The 27,133-nt window shown below is 36.4% G+C and overlaps 2 protein-coding genes across 11 annotated transcripts; both read right to left on the reverse strand.

The window, feature by feature from the left end:
- Positions 1–374: 374 nt before the first annotated feature.
- On the reverse strand, positions 375–17,727 carry LOC147411130 (Nucleotide/sugar transporter family protein). 6 transcript variants are annotated; one of them, XR_015179070.1, is made up of 14 exons: positions 17,463–17,679; positions 14,798–15,442; positions 14,520–14,689; positions 13,521–13,606; positions 13,311–13,360; positions 13,070–13,137; positions 7,797–7,897; positions 7,584–7,596; positions 7,144–7,328; positions 6,908–6,994; positions 2,928–3,022; positions 1,949–2,100; positions 803–852; positions 375–637 (listed from the first exon to the last, which is right to left on the reverse strand). XR_015179070.1 is itself a non-coding variant. In XM_086444807.1 (13 exons), exons 2-12 carry the CDS (start codon positions 15,331–15,333, stop codon positions 1,992–1,994), a joined length of 1,500 nt encoding a protein of 499 aa, XP_086300933.1. In that variant the 5' UTR covers positions 15,334–15,442; positions 17,574–17,727; the 3' UTR covers positions 375–852; positions 1,949–1,991. The 6 variants fall into 6 exon arrangements, 5 of the variants coding, with proteins under 5 accessions (XP_086300933.1, XP_086300950.1, XP_086300942.1 ...); XM_086444807.1 differs by having other exon boundaries at positions 375–852; positions 17,574–17,727; XM_086444824.1 differs by having other exon boundaries at positions 375–852; positions 14,798–15,341; positions 17,574–17,691.
- A 2,000-nt stretch (positions 17,728–19,727) lies between these two features.
- Positions 19,728–26,544, reverse strand: LOC147411131 (uncharacterized). 5 transcript variants are annotated; one of them, XR_015179074.1, is made up of 4 exons: positions 24,263–26,544; positions 22,384–22,465; positions 20,747–20,928; positions 19,728–20,145 (listed from the first exon to the last, which is right to left on the reverse strand). XR_015179074.1 is itself a non-coding variant. In XM_086444850.1 (2 exons), exon 1 carries the CDS (start codon positions 26,209–26,211, stop codon positions 24,295–24,297), a length of 1,917 nt encoding a protein of 638 aa, XP_086300976.1. In that variant the 5' UTR covers positions 26,212–26,544; the 3' UTR covers positions 20,488–20,928; positions 24,263–24,294. The 5 variants fall into 5 exon arrangements, 2 of the variants coding, with proteins under 2 accessions (XP_086300976.1, XP_086300990.1); XR_015179077.1 differs by lacking the exon at positions 19,728–20,145 and adding an exon at positions 23,087–23,166 and having other exon boundaries at positions 20,488–20,928; XR_015179072.1 differs by lacking the exon at positions 19,728–20,145 and having other exon boundaries at positions 20,488–20,928.
- Positions 26,545–27,133: the final 589 nt, after the last annotated feature.

Genomic DNA, 27,133 nt, shown 5'->3' on the forward strand with positions numbered 1-27,133 from the left:
CGCAGATACAACCCCAATGTGTGGACCTAGTCCGAAGTCAATGGAAAATGCAAAGTTTTTATTTATTTTATTATTATTATTATTATTATTATTATTATTATAATATTTTTATTTTTGGCTAGGCAAGCAATGGTTAATGATCAGGGTGAAGGTGGGTTCAATGAGCAACATTTGGGACATATTTGTCTCACTTTTACTAACACGGTAATTTTGGATAAACATGTAAATATCATATTGACTTTCAGGTCTTTACAGTAAAATAATAAGCAATAACCTGATAACTAATTGAAGAAAGAAAAAAAAAAGAGAACTTGTAACAATTCAGATTGGGTCCTTGAAGATTGATTTTAAGAACCCGGAGAAGAGAAAATCCATATTCAACGAAAAATATTATTCAAACCGTTATAGCTTTCAACTAACATTTGAGGAAAATGTGGAATAGATGAACCATATATATCCAAAAGCCTATAATCAATTTGCATATAAATGCTATTAAATCAACTGAAGCCTTCTGAAAACTTTCCATAGCAAATGGGTTCTCTGCTGATCTTGTTAATGAATATCCTTGAGTAATTGAATTTGGCTCCCTTGACGCTTAAAATCTTTCCGATTCCTCCGTAGAAATCTCATTGTGAAACTGTAGAAATATGTCAACAAAGCTTACAGGAGAGAGAGAAAAAGATTGAACAAGAAGCTTCTCCGTGCAACTATACTTTTCACAAGCTTGTCTGTGCAAAACAAATTGATTACAATTCTCCAAGAAATCTAAATACCAAAATACACAGGCAGGGCTCATCTGTACCCGTATATAAGGTGAAAAACTTGAACTTGAGCGTCAACGATAATGCCACACTGCAAACATGTTACAATTAAATATCAAATTAACTTACCCCATGTGAGAAGCAAAGTACATTGGATTTAAATACATTAGACCATCTCTACCCAAATATTTGGCCTAACGCTTCAATGATAAGGAGACTAGATCTTTCTCTGCCCTCCTTTTATTTTCTAAGACTATCTCCATGAAGTTTGATGAGCTTATTTGCTTCCAAAACCATATATGGGTGTTCCAAATCGATAGACAAGTCGAAACATGAAAAGGCACAATATTTGTGTGATAGATGTGAACTGGGATATTCATACACAGTTTTGACACACAAATGGGTCTGTAGGGCCCACATGGAGATGAGTCTGGTACAAATTTTTATGTACATGATCTCCATAATTAGGATATCATTCATATATATATGGGGAATGCTAACGTCTAAGACCTCATGGGGGAGGTTAGCATTGTCTACCAAATTAACTTTCCAATCATACCCCTCCCCATTTTGTCTTTTAGTGAAAAAGACAAGTGTATGTTGGTCTTTTACGTAATAAATCATTGGTTATATAATAAATATTAAGGGCATTTTAGTCGTTTGACTTAAATGCCTTTTTATAGTAAACGCTTTAGCAATTAATGCCAACATAATAAATGCATTTATTAAGGGAATAATAAATGTATTTATTATGTAAAAGACTAACGTACCTTGTCTTTTTCACTAAAAGACAAAATGAAGAGAGGTATTATTGGACAAAAATGTGGTGGAGAATGCAGACAACCCCATGAGGCCGTGGACATTAGCATTTCCCTATATATATATATAAGAACAAGCAAATTCTGAAACTTCTAACCTTATCAAAAAGTATTTTGGAGCTTTCCATTATGATCTCCATAATGAGATCGTACTGACAAAAAATAATCCCTAGACTCCCGATGTGACCCCATAGACCCATGTAAAATACAACTTATAATGTACACATATGTTGGTGAGAAAGCAGGAGTGAACCCAGGTCTACGGCATTACAACTCATATGCATTACCAACTTATCAAGTTGGCACCTTCAAAATACATAATTACGAGCCCAAAGAGTCGTTTAAGGAAACATCAAGTAGGAAACTTACCAAAAAGCTAACAAAATTTCGGTCGATGTAATCACAAAAATTGTCAAGCATCCACATCTTGATCATCCATTTCCTCGAGGATAACATATTTTGCAGCTATGTTGGAAGTTGATGACACTGCTTTTTCATTTTCATTATGTAGCTTTTGGTATCTGACAGTGATTAACATACAGCGGTATTAGACAACTGAACATAGATCTCTAACAGCATTTGTGGGATAGAAGAAGAAAAAAAGTGATCCATAGAAACTAAACGAGTTATATTATTAAATAACAATCTGAGATCAAGGGCACACAATAAATGTGCCGGCATTATTCAACAGTCAGCTTAGATTTCTACTTTACAATCCCTAGTCCTTTTCCCCTATTAACTCTTCAGTCCACTGGAAGAAACAAATTTATGGTTGCAACTACAGAGTTGATCTAAATGTTCCAAGCAATCAATTGGTCAGGCCAATCCGTACTTATCTGTGTTGCATGGATACGGGCCAAAAAGTAGGGAGCATTCATCACTACAGTGAAATATTATCGCATTCAAGTAAATATAATGACAAGGCCTTAATATTGCAATCCATTTGATATGTTCACTACCTCCGCATGGATACGGGCCGAAAAGTAGGGAGCATTCATCACTACAGTGAAATATTATCACATTCAAGTAAATATAATGACAAGGCCTTAATATTGCAATCCATTTGATATGGTCACTACTTCCGCATGTCTAATAAATGAAGGGCCAGAGTTAGGGGCAACTAAAGCTAGTTTTAAAAATTAGCCGAGTTTAAGAATCTCTTGATCAGTTGTCTTTCTTCACCAAACTGAGAGTCCCCGTCTATCCAAGTTCAAGAAAGTTTTAGACTCTTATTACACTATTGAATTTACTTCATATATCAACAAAAAAACAAAAAAAAACATACTTTAGAACATTATAAACTACAGAGCATTTTCTATCAAAAATGGTTTAAGGAGTGACGACTTACTTGTACCAGTTGAATAAACTGACACCAACCATGATTATGACAAGTCCAATCCCTTTCAGCCAGGTAAATTGATCATGGAAATAAAACACTGCAACCTGAAAATGAATACACCAAAGAAAAAAAAAACACAAATGAAGATCCACTTAAAGAAGAAAAAAGCTACAGAAAGTAAGGGAAAAAAAAACATTAAAATAAGTCAATGCAAACATCAGTAAAACTGTTCTCCAAATCATAGATAGACCATTCTTCAAGAAAATGTGAAGAGAAAATCCTATTGGTAAGGACTACATCCATAAAGTTCATCCTGGGAAAGTATAATTTTTGTGTTTTTATTTTTATTTTTTATAAGTAACTGGAAAAGTATAATTAACATGAAGAGACACATTAAATTAACTGTACATACCATATAAGAAGATAAATATAACCATGAGGTGGACATTACGGTGGGAGAGTATGAGCTTAGAATGTGTACAGTATTGGAAATATGTCTTATGTCTTTATTTTACTTTTTCCAGCTTTCTATTCTTCTCTTTGTAAGAGCATTTATGTCCATTCACTTTTATTAGTATAAATACTTAGCCAAACTCTAATTGAGACTTGACAATTATTCTTCTACAATTCTTCTTGTTATCATAGCTTGAGAGGATCCATCGACAGCCCCCCTTGGGATTTCTCCTTTGTTTTTTGGGCCTCTTGGAGCTTCACCGTCACCACCTCCATCTCTTCTCCTCCCATTCACCCCTTTAGACCTTTGCGACAAAAACCCTAGCTGCAGCCTTCATTAGAGGGTCTCACCTTCAGGAGTTTTCCTTTTCTTTATTTTTTGGTCCCAATCGCATGTTGCGATAAGACCTTTTCCATGCAATAGTGCTGGACTGTGTTGCTGCTAGCTGCAATAAGAGCTGCCCTCCTCTGTTCTTCTGGCTGGGATACAGGCTGCTGTCCGCAATCAAGGTTGCTGTGTTGGGCTGTGCTGCAGGCTGCGATAGTGCTGCTGGTATGCAGAGGTGCTACCTTTATTACTTTGTTTTTTGCAACAAGGATAGGGTTGCTGGTATGTAGAGGTGTTGCTGGCTGGCCATCTGCGACAAGGACAGTGCGGCGATAGTTAGTGCTGCTGCAATAGTGTTGCTGTGATAGTTAGGCTGTTTGGCTGGTTATGCGATAAGGCAGTATTGATATGTTGTTGTGTTGCGATAAGGTGGTTATGTGATAACTGCTTCTGCGATAGTGCTGGTTTTTTGTGGGATCGGTTCTTTGTGCGATAGCGCTGTTAGTAGTAGGCTACAATTAGTGCTGCTGTTTGGGGCTGTCTGCTTTGCTGTTGTGGGCTGCAATTACTGTTGTTGTGTTGTTTTATGCGTGCTGCTGAGTTGAGACTCTGTGCACTTACGCGATTGCAATTGTGCTGAATTCTTTTTAGCTCTTTAGATGATCGCAAGACCTCCCTTCAAGCCAAAGCTTCATCTTTATGCCTCAGCTGTTTCTCTTCTTGTTTTCTTCTCCTCTCTGCACCCTAAATGTATGTTGATTTGATCATACACTGTTTCTTCATCAAATTGTACTCTTCCTACATTTGATTGTTACCCTATTACCTTTTTATCCTTTTGTCATCTTTTGTGAGATATGACATCGAACCAAAAGAATAAGGAATTCAATACTACTTTTGGGCAAAATTCCTCGGCCTAATGTATTACAAGTGCTCTATTGGATGGTCGACATTTTCAGCCTTGGTCTTGGTTTGTGAGACCATATTTGGGAAGTAGAAGCAACTTTGACTGGTTTTTGAGCACTGTTAGTACTCGTTGTGGCCGAGGGGGGCGTAGTCATGGTCAAGGGAGTAGTCTTATTTGTAGTCATTGTGGGAAGACTAACTATGAGAAGGCTCAATGTTTTCCCCCCTATCCTTATTTGTTGAGATTTATTGCCACTCCTTCATTGGGGCATTTTGCTCCCCATGTTGCCACTATTGATTTATAGCAACTTTAGACCCAGATTGTCACCATTGTTCGAGATTAGATTCATGCTCATACTCGATCATCTTTGACTGTGGCCTCAGTTACCACGCCTCTAGGTATATCGTCTATATTTCATGTCACCAATCAAGTCCTGCTCCCCTAACATGGGTTATTGATTTTGGTGCCTCTGATCACATGACCGATGAGTCTAGCCACTTTACTTCATCTATTTTTCCTGTTACTCATAAGGAGGTTCGTCTTGCTAATAGGTCCCTTACTCCTATACACAACAAGAGTACCATCCTGTTTTCATCTGATATTTCTCTTGATTTTGTGCTTCATGTTCCTCACCTATCCCTTAATATTTTTTCTGTGAGTAATATTACTAAATCCCTAAATTGCTCAATGACCTTTCTTAATCATTGTATTTTTCAGGACCTAACTTTGAGGATGATTTTTAGCAAGGGGTATGAGAAGGATGGGTTATACCTGCTTGGATCTCCACCTATTGCTGCCCCCGCTTCTATGCTATCCTCATTTGGGAGTTCATACTTGTTCCTTTCAATCTTTAGATTTGTAGTATGCGCGCTTAGGACATGCTAATTTTCAACACATATGTTATTTATTTTTTGCTTTAAAAACTTCTTGTAGTGGTCATAAGTTTCAGTGTTCTGTGTGTAAGCTTTCTAAACATACTTGTACTTCTTATATTCCTAGCATGCATCAATTCAATATCATATTTGATTTAGTTCATTCTAATGTGTGGGGGTCTTCCCTTGTTATTGCTTTTACTGGTCATCGGTATTATGTTACATTTATAGATGACTTTCCTTGTTGTACTAGGGTCTATTTGATGCGCTCTTGTTCTGAAGTGATTCCTATTTTTGTTAATTTCCTTAAAATGATTCAAACACAGTACAACATTACTGTAAAATCTCTTTGGTCTGATAATGAGGGGGGTAATATATTTCTGATGGAATTCGCTCCCACTTTCATGAGCATGGTATGCTTCACCAATTGACTTGTCCCTACACCCCTGAACAAAATGGGGTGGCAAAACGCAAGAATCGCCACCTTATGAACATTGTTCGCTGTATACTTCGAGGCATGCATGTTCATAAGTAATATTGAAACATGATGGCCCTCAATGTATTTTCTTGGACTACTCATCTATGTCAAAGGGGAATCGGTGTTATGATCTTGTTTCTCATTGTGTTATACATTCTATGGATGTTACTTTTATTTAAAATGTTCCCTACTTTCGTGCCACATTTTCTTTACAGGACTCTTTTCCTTTGCAGGACTGTTCTACTTTTCCCTTTCACTTCAGATTAGAACCTACTGTAATGAGCTGATTAGGTTGGAGATGATATGCTTAATTAAAAATTACTGACTTCCCCATTCCTTTCTAACTCTAATATTTTCAAAATGCAGAAACAAGTTGTCCCCTCTTTTGGTTCCTTCCACAAGATTGCTCTCAAATTTTAGATATTTATGCAAAAGCTTTTAGCATTTACCCTAACTATTAGACTATGTATCCTATATCTATAGACAACCTATCATACATCAAGTGAAAGAGAACACTAGTCGACTTAGACTGTAAATTTGACATTCGACTCCTACTCTAGCTTAGTTTATCTTAAACTTCATAGTGATCATTATGATCCTCAATGTGCAACACAGACTTCTGCACCTATAAACACATTCACCATCCACTTGGTTTGCTTGAAACTGAAGATTAACTAGGTGATATTTATTGCTCCATTTTTTTTCTCTATTAACCTCTGCATTAGCACCCATAGAGAAGAAAAAGTTTAGAAAAAGACAATTGAAAATCATCATGGCAGAGTTTATGAAGGATTGCATATATTAAGCTTTAAGAACATAGACTGTAACATATAGGTAAGCATATGCAAATAAAAGAGCCACAGCAAAGGGAGTTCAAGGTTCAATGGAAGTATAGAAGTGCCAGCATATTGTAGAAACATTTTATGATCAAGACTATGACAATATACATCATACCAAAATGGTAACAGCCTCCTTGACAACTCCTGCAATTGTTACTGTTACCGCACTGGTTGCTGAGACAAGAATGTACTCAGTTAAAACCTACAAAAAAGAAAGAATATGAAATCAGTGTTGAAGAATGATTATAGCCCTCTAATGGCTTGTGAAAATCCCAAACTCCTGAACAAATAAGAAAACCCTGACATATCAAGTGTCCAAATTAAAATAAGACTTTTACACAGACAGCTTACCATAAAAAAGGCTAGGGTTCCACCAATAAACATTAACAAGGAACTTCGAAGGACATGCCATGAATTATTAAAATAATCATTCTTTCTGAATTCATCCCACGGATCCATAAGAAGAGAGAGTAGAGCAGTTGCCACTGCCATCACTGGAGTCACATAACTCATCAAAGTAAGGGGATTCTTTAAACCTGGCAACATTCAAATAGAAGCAACTCAGGCATTTTCTTGAAGTTCCAAGAATCGACATTTGTATAGGATACACAACTAAAGAGAGACCTTGTGATCATAAGAGAAAAAAGAATGTCAAATATAGTCAGAACTAAGAGTTCCACACAATGTGCATGTGTACATGCATATGAAGGCTTATACATGTATAAATGAATCTCATAATTTCCGTTCAAACTTAGTTTAACAAGCATCAAAATATAAACTTGATAGCATACCGTATTCTTCTTTCTTCATGCCAATTTTGGAAGCATTGAACACAAACAGAAAGGATAAGTCAGGTTCTGAATCACAAAGATAAACAAACAAAAAAATTGATAAATTGTGAAAGGATATTTAAATAGCTTGAGTGAGAAGGAAAAATAGTTCTAACCCCATAGATCATGAGATCAGAGAAATAGATAAGAAAACAGAAACACAAGAAGCCATACCTGCAAAAGAATCTGAGTCATGCACCAGCGAAACCCAGACATAACAGCAGCGAGCATAACAAAAATGAAACCCCAAAATGCAAATTCTGTTTCTTTTGCAACTGCCACACAGATTTGGATAAGTCATTCTACATCATAAAACAAACGATTGGAGACACTGGCAATGCATGACAAGTTTAACAAATTTATTTTCAGAACAAAACAGACAATGATTATCAGCCAATTAAAGAAATGTCCTAATACGTCTTTGATTGGGAACAAAAATAGTTCGATTCAAGCAGATGAGGTTGCCCTTTACTTGGATTTTAAAAAACATGAAACACCTAATTCAATTCAGAAGTATAACAACTTCAATGCATTTAGGAAGTTTGAACAAAGGGAAAATAATTGTCTGTAGACTGCACTAAAACAAGTAAATTATTGACAGTGTTCTTCAAAACTTGTATCTTGATAGTTGAAAGTAAAAGTTGCCTAGAATCCTAGATTTTGCATAGAAATAATACAAAAAGTGATCATAAAAGATTCATAAGAGTCACATGTATAAGCAAAGGAGTCTGGAATTGAAGCCATGAGCAACCAGCATGGAAAAATTCAGTCTCATCATTGATAATTGAAGATCTCATGGTATTACATTTCTTCAAGAAGGGTGACACTATGAAAGCTTGAGTTATCACTGAGTTAACATTGAACTTTTTCTCTCATGGCATGTCTAAGGGGTGAAAGGACCAAAACATGAATGCGAGCTGAAGGTGAAGATTTGAATTCTAACAGGGATTTTTCTTATATATAGATATATACATACACATACACTAGAGTTTGCTTGTGCCTACCGTTAAGCAAAGGCAATAAAGTTGAAGGGGGTATTATTTGAAAATGGGGGGAGAAGAGGAAAGATGTGAAAATTAGAGGGGTATTATTGGAAAAGGGAGAGAAGAGTAAAGGAAATATCTAAAGTTGAAGAGGAATACTTGGAAATGGGGTAAAAGAATAAAGACAATAAAGTTGGAGGAGTATTCTTTAAAAAGGTAAGAGAGAGAAAAGAATAAAGTTGAAAGTTATCCTCAAGATGCATGTGAGATTGAACCTGAACCTCTCTTTGATTGGGGGTGGGGCGGGAGACAACCATATATATATATCGTGCGGAAGCAGATATGTAACTGGGTCGGATAAATGCAGAATTTGGATTATCATAAGATGGAGCGAAGCAAAGAGGTCTCCTGCTCTTAGTGGCTGGAGCTAGAAGCCTAACGCTTGAGTAGACCGAAGGAGTAATCCAAGTAGGTTGCTTTAGCAGTAACAAGGAAGTAAATATATCAGTAGTACCCTAAAGAAGTGGCTATTGGTGGGCTTCTGTGTATGCCATATCAAAATGCCGAATCTCCCCTCAAGGGAGGAGAACAAAGCAAGGGGCGTAATGTCCTCCCTACGGGGGATGTGGGTCACAGGGAGAAGAGGTTTCAACAATGTCTTTGTCATTTGATACAATAGCATTATGTTAGATGGGAACAGATTTTGATAAATACTGATAACTCATGGATATATTAATAGAAAAGAAAGATCTACTAGATAATGAACTGATGGTTTTAAGCCATCTTTGACGATGAATCAACAATTCAGAGTGTTTTTCTTGCGTATTCTTGATGAACCAATGTTTATATATACATGTAGGAGGATCTATTTGGGAAGTAAGAAGCCCCTTCGATATCATTGCAAAGAATTCAATTTGACCACCATGTATCAAGTATCAACCATTGGATGTCTCCCACTGAAACAAAGAAGGGAAAATTACTGAACACACCCTAATAGAGGATTTTCTTGCTAAATGCCTCCTAATTTGTGGGCAGCAACTTAATAATCTAATTAGTTTTTACAACTAAATACCCCCTTACCTTAATAATGATTTAAAGTACCCAAAATATCATTTCACACCTCTGTTACCCCACATTAGTTTTCCAATGACTATTGAGATACATTACGACGATTTGCGACGACCAACGGCATACTCATCATTTTGAAGACTTAGTCTTCTACAATAAAGCATAATGTCTTGTTCTCCAAAAATGTAAGTTATTTATTTAAAAAAATTACACCATGTATATGCATTTTGAGCATCTCGTGAAGATCTATCCAGCAACAAGTTTGCTACTTTTTTATTTATTTAAAAACAAGGAATTTTTGTGCTTTTGAAAAGTAGCAATTTCCAACTAGTAGGTCTTCACGATATATCCAAAATGCATATATAATAATAAGACGCTCATATCAAAAGTGGTGTAATCCAACCATGACCTTAATCATAACATAACTTCTGATCCAAACATCCATTTGACTATTATTATATATGTATTTTGAGTATCTCGCGAAAAGTATCTAATAGCAAATTCGTTGTTTTGTCAAAAGCGACAAATTTACCACTTAATAGATGAATTGCGAGATACCCAAAATCCATAAATAATAATAGTCAAACGGATTACCAGTTTAAAAATTACATAATAATTAAAATCAAGTTGGATTTCACCATTTTTAAATACACAAAAACAACAATTTCGCCACTGGATATATCTTTGCAATATAAATAGACACCTAGATCAAAAGTTGCTCTGATTAAAATCATGATGTAACTTTTGATAAATAACTTACCTTTTTGGAGAACAAGATACCATGTTTTTCAATAAAAAGACTAAATCTTCAAAATGGTGAATATGTCGTTCATCGTTTGCCGTCACAAATCGTTGAAATATATCGTAGTAGGCGTTGGAAAACTCAGGTAAAGTACAAGAAGTGACAAAGGTATTTGGTATCCTTTAAATATTACAAAAGGTGACAAAGGTATTTGGTATCTTTTAAATATTTTTTTATTTTGAGAAGGCATTAAATTGAAATTGAGACTGAAACCAAAATTTAATACCTTGAGCATAACTCAAGCCTACCCAAGTTCATTCATACATCTTTGTAACTTCATTTTGCTAGCCACCATTCCTTACTCCCTCTTTTTCTCTACTGATATTGACCCTTCAAACGTTGAGGTTCTTTCAAGAAAATAAAAAATACCTCCTTCTTCTCTTTATGGAGCTCTCTTGCTAAACTATCAAAGGTGAGACACAAATGGGTTGTTCTATAGGTCCCTCCTATAGTAACCTAAAAGAACCAACATTTCAAACATTTAAAATCTCCAATTCTCCAACACCACAATCCTCAACTCCCATATGTGGGCTTTTCTAATAAAATCACAATTAAAACAATGAGTTCTTGCCATTAGAGTATTTATCTTGTTGCCAACATTTTCCAAGGAAACCTTCAATTAAATTATAGTTAGGGGTATAATTCATGTCAAGTTTTGTTCTACATGCAAGTACAGTAGTGAATCTATTAAACATTTATTGATGCAATGTAGCTTTTCCCACGAGATTTAGTCATTCTTCCTATCATTATTCCAAGCTTCTTTGTGCTTTCTTAGCTCTGTTCTCTCTCTTACAAAGTTGGCATGTTTTTGCTTTCTCATCTAAGAAAGGATCTTGTGGAATATGGTTCCTTTATCCATATGTTGAGGCCTCTGGAAGGAAAGAAACAATAGACCTTTTGAGGGGAAATAACACTACCTCCAAGATGTCATCATCACAATGGTTGGTCTTTTGTATTTTCGGTGTAAAATCTTAAAGAATTAAAGGGGGTGTTCTTTGAAAACCTATTATTTAGATGACAAGCAACTTGTTTTTGTGAGATGTTTTTGTAGTTTCCTTTGCTATTGGAAGACTCGGGCCTCCTCCTCCTCCCCCTTCCTTTCTCCTTTTAATAAAATTTCACTTATTAAAAAAAAAATCAAGATTGTCAACATGGACTCCTACCATGATTATCCCTCATCGGAGCTGATCAAATGGCAAATAGAGAGGGGTGGAAAGAACTTCACTCACACAACTCAAGCTCCTTTATTAGAGGAGAAAAAGCTCATCGCTTAACTCTCAATACCCCAAAGAGGTTACTTCTTCAAAAGATATAAACAAAATTCCTACAATTCATAACAAGGGGATACTTATACGAAACAGCTAAAAACCTTGAGCAATCCTAACTCTCGGAGACTAGGACTTCCCCTCAACAAATCCCAACCATTCAACTTCAACAAGTCCCCCCACACCCACACCCGCATAAAAGTAAGCAGAAACTCCCTACATAAATACTTTAGAAAGGTTTTTATTGTATATTGCTCAAATTGAGCTCTAAGCGCATAGAGTCCCACATTTTTGCACCTCGTCAACTCTCATGTTTGAACAAAACTCGACCTTGAGTTTTGTCCTTGTGCCTCCAACATTGGTAGATTGCTATTCCCAAAAAGCCAAATAACTTGTGCATCAATCTGACTCAGAAAAAGCAAGTTGTTGGAACATTTATATTTTATGGCACGCATAACGCATCTTGTTCAATCCCAACAAGCCTCTGTCAGATTGCACAAAACAGCTCCTTCAGTGATCACATCCTATGGAGCTCAAAACTTTGCAATTTGAGATTTCCTTGTTGGTTATCCAGTATTGTGAGTAGCATAGAGGCAACTGTTGGAAACAGCATACAACCCACATCATTTTGTTCTTCAATAATCATACTACCTAGCAAGTTGTGGGCAAATAAGTCAACAAAAAGGGATCCCATTTTATCGTAGCCACTGTATTAGAAACGAGATTATGATACATGCTCAATTTTTCATCATCTATGTCAAAGAGTGGGTTACTATAGGATTCAAAAGATAGTCTCCTTACAAAATCACATAAGAACTGTCTTAGGGCATCATTGTAGAAATGGGTCTGTCGTGATCGCTCCCACTAGTACGTCCTATTCATAAAGTGGAGGTAATACTAGGATATCATTTGGGTAGTCTATCTTATCTACTTTCTTTTGGTGGGTAAGCTTGGGGGTCAAAGCCTTGCAACATCTAAGAACATGGACATCACTTTGATAATATGTTTAACTAATTAAGGCAATGTAGGACCTTCAAGTGAACATTGCCCTCACATCTGGCATGTGCTAACACCTGCTTGCGTACGTAAGCAGAAGTGTGCTTAAAAAGGTGTCTGCTCATGTGTAATTATGTATGACCATGTAAGAGTTTTCAACCTACTTAGCAAAAAAAAATGCAAGGGTTTTCAACCTACAACATTAATAAATCACTCCGAATTTACAACATTGATATATTAGTCATGTAAGCATGGATATAAAAGAAATATGTTATTTGGATATTTGAATAACTATAATTTATCAACAAAAATGTAACTGATGAAGGTACATACCAGTTAATAAAATTCCAGCAGAGATGATGAATATGATTCCCATAAGTTTAATGCTTGGATTCTCCAACCTTTCAAGATAAAACAGAATCTTGAAGCGTTAATAACAAAAAAGGTAAAGGACTCTTGTAAATGCCAAACACTATGCTACTTTAGTATGTCAGCAACTAAAGCATCTTATTTGTCCTAAGCAAACTTGATAGAATTTGATACAGATATGATGCCCAATTGACAAGAAGCTCACTTGAATGCAAAAGCAAATACAAGTAGAAATATAGGAGCGGCGGATTTACACTGCAAAAGAGAAAAGCATGATCAATTCAAAAATTAATGAAATATAAGGAGCAAAATAGTCTCATTTTTGCCTATTAATAATTTAAACAAAAGATGTAGCAAAAGCAAGCAAGACAATGAATGATCATTACATTAAGTAAACAGGGGAAAATAAACCAACCATAGTGGCAAATGTGACAGAAATGAAAACAAGGGAGGCATTGCTCAGGTTTATATCCAGTGCAGTTCCAAGAGCCGTTGGCACAACTGTTAATAAAGGCAAAGTCCATCTGTAGCATTAGTTGTTAGAGAAGTTAATAAAATAAGCAGTAACCAAAATTTGACATGATTAAAATGTAAGAAGAAAAAGAAAATCAATTGCCAATAAAGAATGGTAAAATACAATAGAATAAAAAGATTTGATCAAAGGATATAAACTTCAATTAGGAGATTAATAGTGAAATTTATGATTGAAGGTATTAAATTTCCATCCGGTGGTGTTGAAGCTGGAGTCTCTCTCTCTACTCAGCACTTTCTGGTGGATCAACATCCAATCAGAATATTTGGATAAGTTCATAAATCTTTCTCATATTTTAGGTGTGCAGGCCATTTCTCATATTTCAGAATGATCAAGATAGAATTCGTGCTTTCATATATTTATCATGATTCGAGCATGAGAACTCAAAGAACAGAGATTTATATCTTTACAACATAAATAAATAAATAAGTACTAACTGAGGCAACTTAAACATCCGATGATAATGAATATATGAATATCACTAATGCACAAACACAAAGAAGGGCCATTCATCTACTCCTTCCTCAACAAAACACGGTGGTTTTCTTTTCCCATGTTTCAACCTCTCGTTTTTATCCCTTTTTCTAGCTTCTCTGACATTTTTTCATCTTATTTATAATTCTATATTTACAAACAGCCAGCAACCAGGATGTAATACCGTGCAGTGTGAGTACTCAATCTGCTATCCTAAGCTATGATTTCAAGCTCATATATGCCTTCAGTTATCCAGGGAAAATAGGTAATAAAAAGCATCAAAGAAAATAAACTCAGAAACCAAAAGAAATAGGCATGTATTTGTGTTGTGATAACGTAAAAAAGATTTACCGAGCCAACTTATCGACAGTAAACCAAAGGAGAGGGACATGAAGAGGATGTAATTACCTCTGATAAAGTAATCCCTCCACGACATTCTTACACTAGGTTGAAACCGTCGAGACCAAAACCACGTGATAGCTTTTGATAAAACAGCTTGCATCGTAAAGTGGACAGTATTCATCAACATTGGAGCTGGGAACTTTCCCAATTTATCTCCTAATAATATTTTGTTATACCTATTAAATGAAAGACAAAAACCATTAATTTTGCAGAGATGACCAACTATAAAGTGAACTGAAGAACTTAGCCAAATGATTACTGCTTGAGTAAAGCACAGTACTCACAATGTCAAACAAGTGCTGAAAGTGTACCATACAACTATGAAAAACAATGTCTTAAGCACAATGGCCATGGAAACAGAGCTCTGAGTATCCGGTGTTGTTTCAAGCCTTCCTTTCGGACCAGAGACATCAACATTAACATCCGAAAAGTTATGTTCCCTGGCAGACCGGTTCTCGATATCGAAAGGCACATATTTGATCTCATTTCCATTTTCTTCAACACAATTAGATACAACATCCATCGTGTGATTCCCATTTAAATGCATGCTTCTATGATGAACCCTATTCAATTGCTGTCTACCATTCTCTAAAGACCCATTTTCTAGCCCGGCACTTTGAAGCAAGGGCAATTCAAAATCAGACTCTTCTACACTTGCATCGGCATTATTCAAGCCACTTTCTAAACAGATGTTCCCATTCTCATCACACCAACGTGAAAAAGACGGCTCCTTACGAAGAATCGGAACATTGCTTCTGTTTTGAACCTCATTAACCAATCTTTGGTCATCCTTTTCAACCTCTGAATTACTCTCTACCATCTCCTTCCCTGCTCAACTAAGAGCCATCTTTAGTCAAATCCACCCCAATGACGACTTCAAATTTCCTTCATAATATGGAAATAATTTCAAATTTTGCGGAATTATATTCCTGCAACCAAAAAGACTACCAATATATTATATTGCATAAAAAACTCAATTTGATTTCAAAACTCCCAAATCTTCCCCAATTCAATTAAGACCTATTAAACCTCAACCCCAAGGGGTTGGACTAGTGGCAAGTCGAGCCTTGATAAGCTCCTTAGGAACGGTAGGTCAAGTATTTGAAACCCCACGAAGCAATGAATTCCTTGGGGCCACCCTCTAGGTCCAGTTGACCCTTGACTCAACCAGTTGCACGTAGGACTTTCCAAGGGGGTGGTGCATGTGACCGTGGGATTAGTCTCACCCGAAGGGTGGGGATACTCACGATAAGCAAAAAAAAAGACCAATTAAATCTCATTAAGATTAAATTTGGAATCTCAATTCAATAAACAAGCAGAGCAACTAAAGAAATGCACCAAGAACTCTTGATCTCAAAATGCAAGAAATATTCACCAATTTTACGAAGGATTTACCATATTCCATAAAAATTAAATCTTAAATCTCAATTCAATGAAACAAATATCAAATGGATCCACTGGTGAGCTACTAATTGGGCTTAGACCCATATCTCAGTCAGTTTGACACATTACAAAACAACTTTGAGATCTTGAGTTCAAGTCCAATTTACCCATCAAAAATAAAAGTGAGCTACTAAAAACGAATTCATCTTGAGAATTTACAAAAATATGTTTGACGTAATGTTTTAGTACAAATGATTAGTTTTAAGTTGTTTTTGACAAAGTTTGAACCCACAACCTTCAAAGTGAATTTTGGTGGGAAATGAAATTTCAAACCTACCTTTAATTTTACATTTTTTTTCTTTGAAATGTTCAGTCCAACATTGGATATTAGAAGTTTTATCAAGCATACATAGACCCCATTCTCATTCTCTAGTTCCTCTAAGAGAGAGAAACTAGCCTATGAGTGCCACACGCCTATGAAGTTCCCTTGAGTGTCTAAGAGGTGCACTCTGCACTTCACATGTATGCATCGTGAGGAACCCTTCTTAATTTTTACCAGTCACTGAGATCTTTGACTTATTGGCCAACGTGATCTAGATAGTTTGAGAGAGAAGATCTGTTCATTTGACCATACTGCCCATTGGTCACAGGTTTTGCCCATTAAACCATGTTGATTGCTGATCATAACAAAAAGGGTGCAACCTCCACATTTGAAAATGTTGACTGTTGGTCAGAGGAAAAGGGTGCAACCTTTCACATTGACCATTGGTGTTGGTGTTCACTTTCAAAAACTGTGACTTTCCAATTTGACAGTCAAATCATGATAGATGTTGCTTGGATCGATCAGGGCCCTCGATTACAAAATTAAAAAAGTCACTTAAACCCATAAAAGGGTACTTCAAAATCTATAAATAATGGGCTTTGGAATATGTCAAGAAAGGTGATAAATTCAAACTTCATGGTGTGCATTAGCTTCCTGAGGACTCTATGTCTCCCATCTATCACTACATAAACAATGTGCAACAAACAAAATTCTTATTTCCATACTTGAGCATTTTTTCTATTGTCCATTAAGTTGATTTATGCAACTATGCGCGTTATCAGCTTCATTGTATCATCAAGCGAAGAATCCAATTTTTCAGTAATCTTTTGCATAGAGGATGCAAATATCATCTTAAAGAGAGCGAGGTTCATCGTTCCTTGAAACGATACACTAATCAAAGTTTTCTATTTGTATAAACCCATTATTTTCTATTTTTTGAACCAATACCCACTAACTAACAAATCAAACAGATCTTCTCACTACTTCATTCAAATTGAATCAAAATCTATAAATATTAACTATTTCAATAAATTTCCCATGAACAGCAGCTAAACATCAAAATTCTTCGATCTCAAACTCAAAAAAATAAATAAATCTATCAATAACGTAAATACTAGATATGATTCAGCAATAATACATAAAAGATCTAATTGACACCATTTTTTAAGAAACAAAGCATAAATATGTGGAGAAATTCTTAGATTTCAGCTCAAATAGAGATGAACAAACCGTGATCGACTGACCTGAAATCGCCAAGATTGTTGTGAGGATCTTATTTTATTAGAGATTTAAGAGAGATTTTATTCCTTCCAATCGATCTTAGAAATTGAGGGAGAGATAAGTTTACGACTTACGAGTAGATCTGATCTGGTTTAGAGATTCTTTCAAAGGCGTTCGTGTGGTGGTGTCATTGCAGTCGTCGGTTGGCCTGTCGTACAGAAAATAAGAGAGATCGTAGTCTCGTAGAAGGGTAAAATCTTACGAGTGAAAGGATCCACGCGGGTCCTACTCTTATAAATACCCCTCTTTCAGTAATTATTTTCAGAACTACCCTTCAGAAGTCAATAAGGGTAACACCATTCGCGATATTCCTAGAGATACCCCATAGTAAAACCTTCATCCGAAATCTTATCTCATCTCAACCTTTCTTTGATCACCAATTGTTCAACACAACAAACATTTCTTTTGGATAAAGTCACATCGGATCAATTTAATATCCTATTCAATCTCCCATCGGATTGATCCGGACCGAATCCAGATCCAATCTGAACAGGGGCGGAGCGAGGATTTTGCCCTTATGGGGGCAACCAAGATTAAAAAAAAAAAAAAAATTGTGGGGATAATTAAGAGTGAAAAAAATAATTGTGAGGGCAACAGTGATAGATTTTTTTATTCGTCGTTAAAATCTGTCATAATAGCTCATTAATTCATAGACTTTGAAATTCTTGTGGGGGCAAGTGCACCCACTTTAAATCCGCCCCTGAATCAAAACATGATCCACGATCCATTGATAGCGCTAGTAAGTTAGTGTATTGGTGATAGGCAACAACACCATGAACGAGAAAGTAACATGGCAATCTTTCACAACCATTGACCAATACATATTTAGTGGCCAATATGGATGGATGGTTTATAGTCATTGGATTTCGTAGTTCAAGGAAGTACGATCATTGAAATGCTAGTCTTAGTTTCAATAAAAATGTTCAAATTCAATGATTAGAAATCATTAATCAATCTATTATTAGTGTTTAAGTTCATTAATAGTGGGGCGAAAATTTCATGGGGAAAAGAATGCATCACAATGTAGTTTGGACTACAAAGTTTGCATCATGTGCTTGGGGTCGTTGTGAGAAAAAGTGCTAAAAAATTGGACGGTTAGAAGTATTAGTCACATGGATGAACCCAAATATTGTACCACGTGTACAAGAAAGAGAATGGCAGTAGAGTTGCAATCCAACTCCCACAAGTACCAGAGATTCATTCTTGGAAAGCATTCCTTGTAATGAAAGGAAACAAAGGTGGTAAGGTGGGTGGCAAGCTGTATATTACGCCAAGATTACTTTCTAGTACCACTCCCATCGCACCTAACAAAAATATATTCACTTAATGTGAGTGGCTTTTTCTTTAAACAATTAATGTGCGTGGCTTTTTCTTTAAAAGTCATGATGAATGCATGCAGGCGGTGTTGGTATGCGGCCGGTGTGGCAAGGGCACAAAATTATAAATCTTTTTCATTGGAATACACAGGAAAAAGATGTGCAATTATGTGCCCTTGCCACGTCAATCACGTATCATTATAAATCTTTTTCATCGGAATACACAGGAAAAAGATGTGCAATTATGTGCCCTTGCCACGTCAATCACATATCAAAATCGTGAGTATTCATCATTATTTTTACTTTAATTCAATGCCTCGAGATCTCTAGCATGATCATACCATCTAGTATCCACTGATTTGGAGCATCAATGTGTTACCTTCCTAAGAAGCAAGGGCAGAGCTAGTAATTGCCCCCACAAAACATTGACAATCCTATATTTTCTTTTGATTACATGCCCCATTTATCTCCACTCCCTCACCTCTCTCCCCATTTGACGCCACACCCTCACCTCCTTCCATTTGTCTCCCCATACCAAAACCGTGGGCATTCATCATTATTCTTACTTTAAGTAATTCTGTTTATTTCTCTTTATTGGATCAATTCTTCCCTTGAGGAAGTTAAAACCATTTCTGTAGAGAATCTCCACATTTCAGGTAAACATTTTACCTCTTCTTTGGAAAATTCAAAGCAATCACAAAATTCAGAAAAATTCAGCACCACTTACTTTATTTGCTGATTAATCCTAATTACTAAATCTTATTAAACTTTTTTTTAATTTCAAAATAAGAATCTTAATTTTTTTTTCTTAGAAATAGATTAGCTTCAACATCTAGGGTAAAATATTAACCCTTCAGTCTCAAAATTCTATTTGCTTCAAATCTCAAGAACAAGATAGGGCTTTTTTGTTTTGGGGGGGGGGGGGGAGAGAGAGATCGAAGATGATGTATTTTTTATAAGAAACCCATTTGCAGAATTCCTTGAATTTAATGGAAATTTTTTTCTAATTCTATTTGAATTAAACTAAACTGAACTCCCAGCCCAACAATTGTAGAACCCTAACTTGGTTACTGGGATTACATAAAATCTTTTGAGTTCAAAGCCCATCCTTTTGTAGACTTTAAAACAACCAAAATCAGCTTTGATCAAAGATTTTTAACCATTGGATCTGATGGCAATTTTATACTTCTTGTTGGTAGTTTTTCGTACCACACTTCTTAAGAATAAAATTGCAGAGACGCCTTTCGGTGTAGCTGTCAGAAACTGAAGATGTAAAGAGCAAAATTGGATATGTGAACTTGATGGCAATCAGTGGGACCTTCACCATTCCCTGTCAAGAGAGAAGCACCATTACCGAATCAAAAGTTTAATGTCAAGGTTTTCTTCTATCCTGTTTACAAGTGTACTTAGAGAAATTAACAGAGCAGCAGAATGCTAGGCTAGTCTAAGTAGTTGTTGTGAATCTAGGGAATTTTGTATTAGTGATTTGTGTACTAATGTGGTTCAAATCCTCGATGAGGTTAGGGAAGGTAAGAGTCTACTTTCCTGACTAATTTTAGCTCTATTTCAGATGGTTAAGATTCTCCAATAATTTATGTGATCCATTCAAGAGGTGGTGAAGCGTGGAAAGAGAGAGAGAGAGGATAGGTCATTTGACCCCACATGAAGTGCCTGATCAGAAAAAAAAATTTGATAAAACAGACACTCCAAAAATTTTCCAGAACTAGATCTACAAACACACTACGAACATCACAAAAGTGGATTTTCAAAGTAGTTCACCTTGAGTTTTACTACTTAAAGCTGCATTTATGAGGATTAAATAAACCGGTTTCTTGGATCTCTCTAATTAAAATCCCCATTGTCACCCACTTCATTGGATGAGTGAGTAATCAGCATAAACACACAAAAATAGTTTTTTTTACGAAATGCACCTGCTCCGGATCTCTAGGAAGGGCAGAAGGAAAGGTTACTGATATCGTTCTCAAGATATCAACACAGGTTCACATCTATATCTTAGTTGTTGATTCTTCTTGTCTATTAAGCACAGGCAATTCGGCGCACCATTCTGTGTCTTGATGCAGTTGGTTGGCCCTGCGGTACATATTCACTCAAGCTGCAATAAATTATGACAACAAAAAATGTCACAAGTTCAAATTCTGGTTAGTTTCACTAGCATTATTGACAACAGAGCTTAAATTAATACAAAGAGAAATAGTGGAAAGTGCTTTCTAGAAGGACATGAAAAATGTAAAAAACTGACGACTCACATGCAATGTTTAATTTTTCATAACTGTGTTATTTTCGAAAACCACCACCACCACGATGATGTTATTTAACGATGTTATTTAGGCAGTTCAGTTGTCAAGGAATAAAAAGTTTCAACTTAAATAACAGCATTACTTAGCTTTTTTTTCCTGAAAATAATGGGAATTATTTATCATTGTTATTTCAGCTATTCAAGTTAGAATGTTCATTCAAATAACATTCTGGAACACGTTATTTCAAACATCTTTTAATATTATTTGTGGGTCACAGTCGCACAACAATGACAATTGACAACATTCCCCTAAACATGTAATTGCGTGTATTAAACCTTGCTAAAACACTGATGGAAAATATTACCCTAGCGCAAAGTATTCCATTAGCCTATTGTCGAGACAAGATTCGTGGCTACATTCTTTGCTACAATTGCAAGCCAAGCATTTAGCAAAATATAGTAAGCAAACAGTTTCAGTTTGCAATATGTCACCCTTCAAAAATTGTGATACATTGCAAAATATATTACAAAGATTGAGGATTATGGACAATCCACTTTTCAGGAAGCAGCTGTGGCAATTTGGCTCTAATCACAATAGCCTGCAGAGAAGTCATTAAAGCCAAGTTTGACAAGAAGTCTTACAGGTGGGAAGTGCACCACTCCCATCCCTTCATGTTTGAAAACGTTCGTCACAAATACAAAGACTTCATAGCTAATCACTAATCCTATACCTATATAAAATAAAATAAAAAAGACACCCGTTACCCATCCAATAGGCAAGTTTCAGAAATGAATGATATAGAACAAAACTTTTCCATATCAGTTCCTAGTACATCAGCTTCTTGCATTTATCCTTCAACCTGGCAATATGGTGCATGTAACAAAGGGCTGAAGCGTCAACGTTTAAGTAATTCCTTGAAAGTCAAATTCAAGTTATCATCTTCAACCCAAATAATAGATCAGTAAAGGTGCATGAGCTTCACTAAAATCCATAACACAAGAATCTCCATTTCAACTTTCAACAGCTATCATCATATGAACTAGTCCAACACAAGTTAATAAGACTTGGCCCATGACACGTCCCGCCAGGCCCTCATATGCTTCTCAGTCAATTAATTTCAGGAGATCAATATATTTTATCCAAACAAATATTTTCAAAAGGGGGCTTTCAAACTTTTCAAGACACGTAAACTCTTCTACTTAACAGAATTCACTGACTTACCATCATAAAAACAATTATTCATAAACACAGAAAAGCAAGTAAGAACACACTATTTCTGATTTATTTAATTTTATATTGAGTGGACTCACAAAGACAGTAGCATCCATGTTGACAAGCATGAAGAAACTTGGTACACATCCAGGATGATCGGAACATACAATTCAAGAGGATCTGTGAGGTCAAAAGTAGAGTTCTGTGATAAGAATGAGTAAAAATCATTGAATCTATCACATTCTTTTGGATAACAAAAACAGGAAGTCAGACCCATCATAAAGTTAGAAAAGCCATCATTGGATATGCAGTCACAGATTTATTTTTTCTCTAGTGTCTCTAAACCCATTCTGTGGTAGATCTCAAACCCTTAAGCAATTACATTAGCCTAGGATACCCAGATACTTCAATATGCACAGTGTACGTATATCAACAAGAATATGACATTGATGGAGTAGTACAAGATACTGCATGGATGTGTACTTCTACTTCAATAGTTCTTCACGTTCTGTAGTACTAAATGCTTACTTTAATTTCCTTGTTTGTTTTGTCAGCATAAATATACAAATAGTATAAAATTGTACTGTAAATAACATGGCAATATTTTCAGTTTCATTGCATTTCACCTGCAATTTACGTTACATATTTAAGTGGCCACGTAATGGCAACTCACAAAAAACCATAAATAATCTGGAGCAAAACAGGTTTTAGAGGCGAACTTTGCCACAAAGTTCTTCAATGATTATGGAAACAACTGTATTCTAACTGGTACTCGTTCTTTTACAACCAATTATTACTTACTTGTGTAGTCCTATTGAGTCAAAGATAGAACTCCTTGGAAGGACCCATCTCATGATAGTTCCCATTCTCCCTTTTGTAAGCTGTATGTATCACATGGGCAGGGAGATCATTCTTGACATAAGAGTTTCTCTAAAATGATATAAATAAAGTAAATTTTACGAACATGTAACCTTATAATAGTGTAGATTTCATAAAATAGAATGAAACGATAGTACAAGAAGTTTTTGGTTTGGAAAACAGTACTAATATCTCATGGTAGGACAGTTGAGTTGAGATAGGGACGAAGGAGACGAAGAAGAATCGAAGATCAGCTAAAGTGGGGTTCCGAAAGAGAAGATGCAGCAACAAGTGAAGCAAGAGAGGAAGAAGAAAAGGGAAGAATTGGATGAGCAGATCTCAATTGTTTTTTTTTTTCTTGGGGTTGAGAGTGCATGTGGTGGTGGTTGGGGGGGGGGGGGGGGGGGGGGGGGGGGGGGTGGTGTGGGGGGGTGGTTTGGAATTCTATGGCTCTCAACCATAGTAGAAATATAAACGCTGGAGTTTTGCTCCTTCGCTATTGTCTGGGGGATTTGGAAGGAGTGAAATGGGAGAATTTTTTAGGATAAGATGTGCTCCATAGAAGAGATCATTAATTCTATCTTGTATTTGCTTTTCTTCTGGTGTAAAATTTTTAAGGAGCTTAGAGGGGTATTCTTTGAAGATTTTATGTTTAGATGGGATAGAATTTGTAATCTTTCAACGGGTGTTTAGCTTGTCGGTGGTATTCGGGAGAGTTCTCTTCTTTTCTTGTGTTGGTTATCTCAACAAGCTTTTTGATATTATTTCTTTCACTCACTCACGCATGCACAAAAAAGAAAAACTAAAAGGTTAAAAAAATGTTTCATAGCACAAAAGAAGAGAAAAATCGATGAGAAGACTCCGTCATTAAAACAAAACAATATATATTGATTACTTCCAAGAAGGACCCAGCTCTATAGTTACGGCAAAAGCATAAATATATGGGAAAGCAAAACAGTTTGGTAATCCTGAAGCCCCTCAGATGCTTCAAACTTGTAATATTTTTTCAGCAACAATTCCAAGCACATATGATATCTCAAACAAGGATCAATCCAAAAGGAAAACAAAATCAATAAAAATGACAATTGACAAAGAATATAAGTTCATTATAGTAATTACCTCTACTGGATGCGCCTGAACCACCACTTACATCAGTTCTTTTTCTTATTTTTGGATTTGGTGGGAATCTTTCCATATTTCATGAGTCTCAATTGTGATATTTTAAGTTCTGCCTGACGGTGTCTTCTCCTACTTCGCTTAGACACCGTACCCGTTTCACCATTCAATTCGTCCAATTGGGCTTTCCTTTGCTCCGCAGCACCTGTTACCAATGTTGTTGAATGGCCATAGCCCTTCAAGCTATGCTTCTTACCAGTTTTTTGGTTTTGGGCAACTAACTTATTCTTCATTTTCTGGTTGTACCTCTTGAGCTTATGTACCTTCCATTCATTTTCCCTATAAGGAGCGATTTTTTTCAAAGAAACATATTGATTCAACTCCTTGTCGTCCATCATTAAAATCTCGGAAGCACTCAACCCATATCTTTCAGACGAAACTGACGTATACTTGAACCGCGTTTTTAGGTCTCCTATTGTATCTTCATAATCCAACTTATAGTACTCATCAAAGTTATTATCAAGTGCAACCTTCTCCAAAAGTGGGATTTTACGCTTCCTCTTTCTTTTACCCTCTTTGGGCAACTCTTCCTCATTTTCTTCGCTGTCATCCGAGAGGTCAATATCCTTTCCATTTGCCTTGCGTTTTAAGATTTTCTCTCTAGCCGCTGAGAACCCATCCCCAGACCCAGACCCACACACATCCCAATCTTTCGGAAGCCCAAGCAATTCATCTTCTTTATCAAAATCAGGTTTTTCAAGATCATCATCATCATCACCACCTTCATCGCCATTGCTGCAAAAACCAGGGTCTGCATCCTTTGCATCATAGTAATCCACATCAAATGCTTCCTTCATCTTCTGATCATACTCCTCGGGATCAAAATCGTCCTCTAAATCATCTTCATTCAGCATGCAAGCTCCGCCATCCGTTATACCTGCAATAGCCCGTATTTTCTCAAGCTTCTCCAATATCTCATTCTTCTTTAAATTCTTCATGTGTTTCAGCTCTTCTTTTCTCTCAAATTCTGCTTGAGACATCCTCTCCTCCTTACTCTTCCGTTGCAGTTTACGGGCATTTGTTTTCTTCCGTACTGACCCCTCCGTGAACCGAGAATGACCCAACACCCGATCCCCAACGTTCTCTTCAAACCGGAAATTATACTCCGACTCGTATTTCTCTTGCTTCTCTATCGCTTCCTCGTCGTCCGAAATACCATAAAAATCCTCACCTGAAGGCTTATTGCCCTTATCTTTGTCGATCCACATTTTGTTCAAGAAAAAATTCTTCAAAAACTTCTCGTTCTCATCCAAATTCTCATCCCCACCAAAATACTCATCCAACCTCTTTTGTACTTCACGGGTATCCTCGTCCCCCTCCACATCACCACCGTTAATTTTCTTGTTCTCTATCAGCAAATCTCCATCATCATCACCATCAAAAGCCTCGTCCACAGCTTTCAAGAAATCCTGTCGAAGCTCATCTTGTTCTTCAAAATAGTTCTTTACACCCGATTTCAATTCCTGCTCTTCAAATTCAGGTCCTTCTTCCATCAATTGCTTCGCGACAACATCCTTCAAATACATTGGCTTCACCTTAACTGATCTACGCTTCTTATCGTTTTCTTCTTCAGATTCAGATTCAGAATCAAAGAATTTCGCATCTTTTCGATTAACTATTGGATCATTCTTCTTAACCCTAACTAGAGCATCTAAGAACCGTAAATCACTTTTACCAGAACCAATCAACTCCTCCTCATCGTCTCCAATATCAGATTCGGAAGAAGAGTTTTCTTCGGAGTCTGCGACGAGTCCTCTCTTCTTCAGCTCGTCCAATCTCTGCAACTCCTCTCGTTTCTTGTTGTGCTCGTATCGCCGAACGAAATCTTCATTGATTTCGATCTTCGAAATGTCTTCATTATCGTCTAAATCGCCGAACAAGTCGACCCCCATTTTCAGAAACTATCAATCGAAATCGAAAACCCTTGTCGTCTGAATGGCCAAGATTGTTTGAGGGTCTTATTTTATTAGAGATTTAAGAGAGATTTTATTCCTTCCAATCGATCTTAGAAATTGAGGGAGAAATAAGGTTACGACTTACGAGTAGATCTGATCTGGTTTAGAGATTCTTTCAAAGACGTTCGTGTGGTGGTGTCGTTGCAGTCGCCGGTTGGCCTGTCGTACAGAAAATAAGAGAGATCGTAGAAGGGAAGTGAGCGATGACGGTTATGGTGGCGACGAAGAGGGTGACTGTGAAGGTGGCTTTGGTGGTGGGGAAGAAGATGATTTGGGGATTAAAAAAAATTGGGGTGAATTATATTATCCCAATGGTTTTTAAACTCGGTATCGCTTCACGTCTCGTTCAGCTCCTATACCGAGTCGTCTCGGACGAGTTTTCCGATACGTTTGAGATGTCTTGTGAGATAACTCAAAAAATTGAACGTAAAACTCGATCAAAAAATAACTTTGTGAGTTGGTCTCATTCAACTCTAATACCAAGTTAACTCGGGCGATACGTCTCGGTCTCAAATGAATTTAAAAACCATGATTGGTATTTGGTAGAGAATGCTTTAAAACTCGATTTTCCGTCTCGTCTCGTCCAGGTCAGATACCGAGTCGTCTCGGACGAGTTTTCCGATACATTTGAGACGTCTCGTTTAAAAAATCAAAAAAGTGACTTGTGAGATGGTCTTGTTCAGTTCCGATACTGAGTTAATTAGGGCGATACGTCTTGGTCTTGAACGAGTTTTAAAATCATCTATAGATGAAAAAATAAAATCATTGTTTGAATTTTTGAAGACGGTGGAAAATTAGTTTCCATCTAAAAAATCAATCCAATATAGGAAAATTTAGGCCCCGTTTGATTCAGCTGCCT

This window comes from Akebia trifoliata, chromosome 1, assembly GCF_017979445.1.
Source record: "Akebia trifoliata isolate Shusen 1 chromosome 1, ASM1797944v1, whole genome shotgun sequence".
NCBI classification, from domain to species: Eukaryota; Viridiplantae; Streptophyta; class Magnoliopsida; order Ranunculales; family Lardizabalaceae; genus Akebia; species Akebia trifoliata.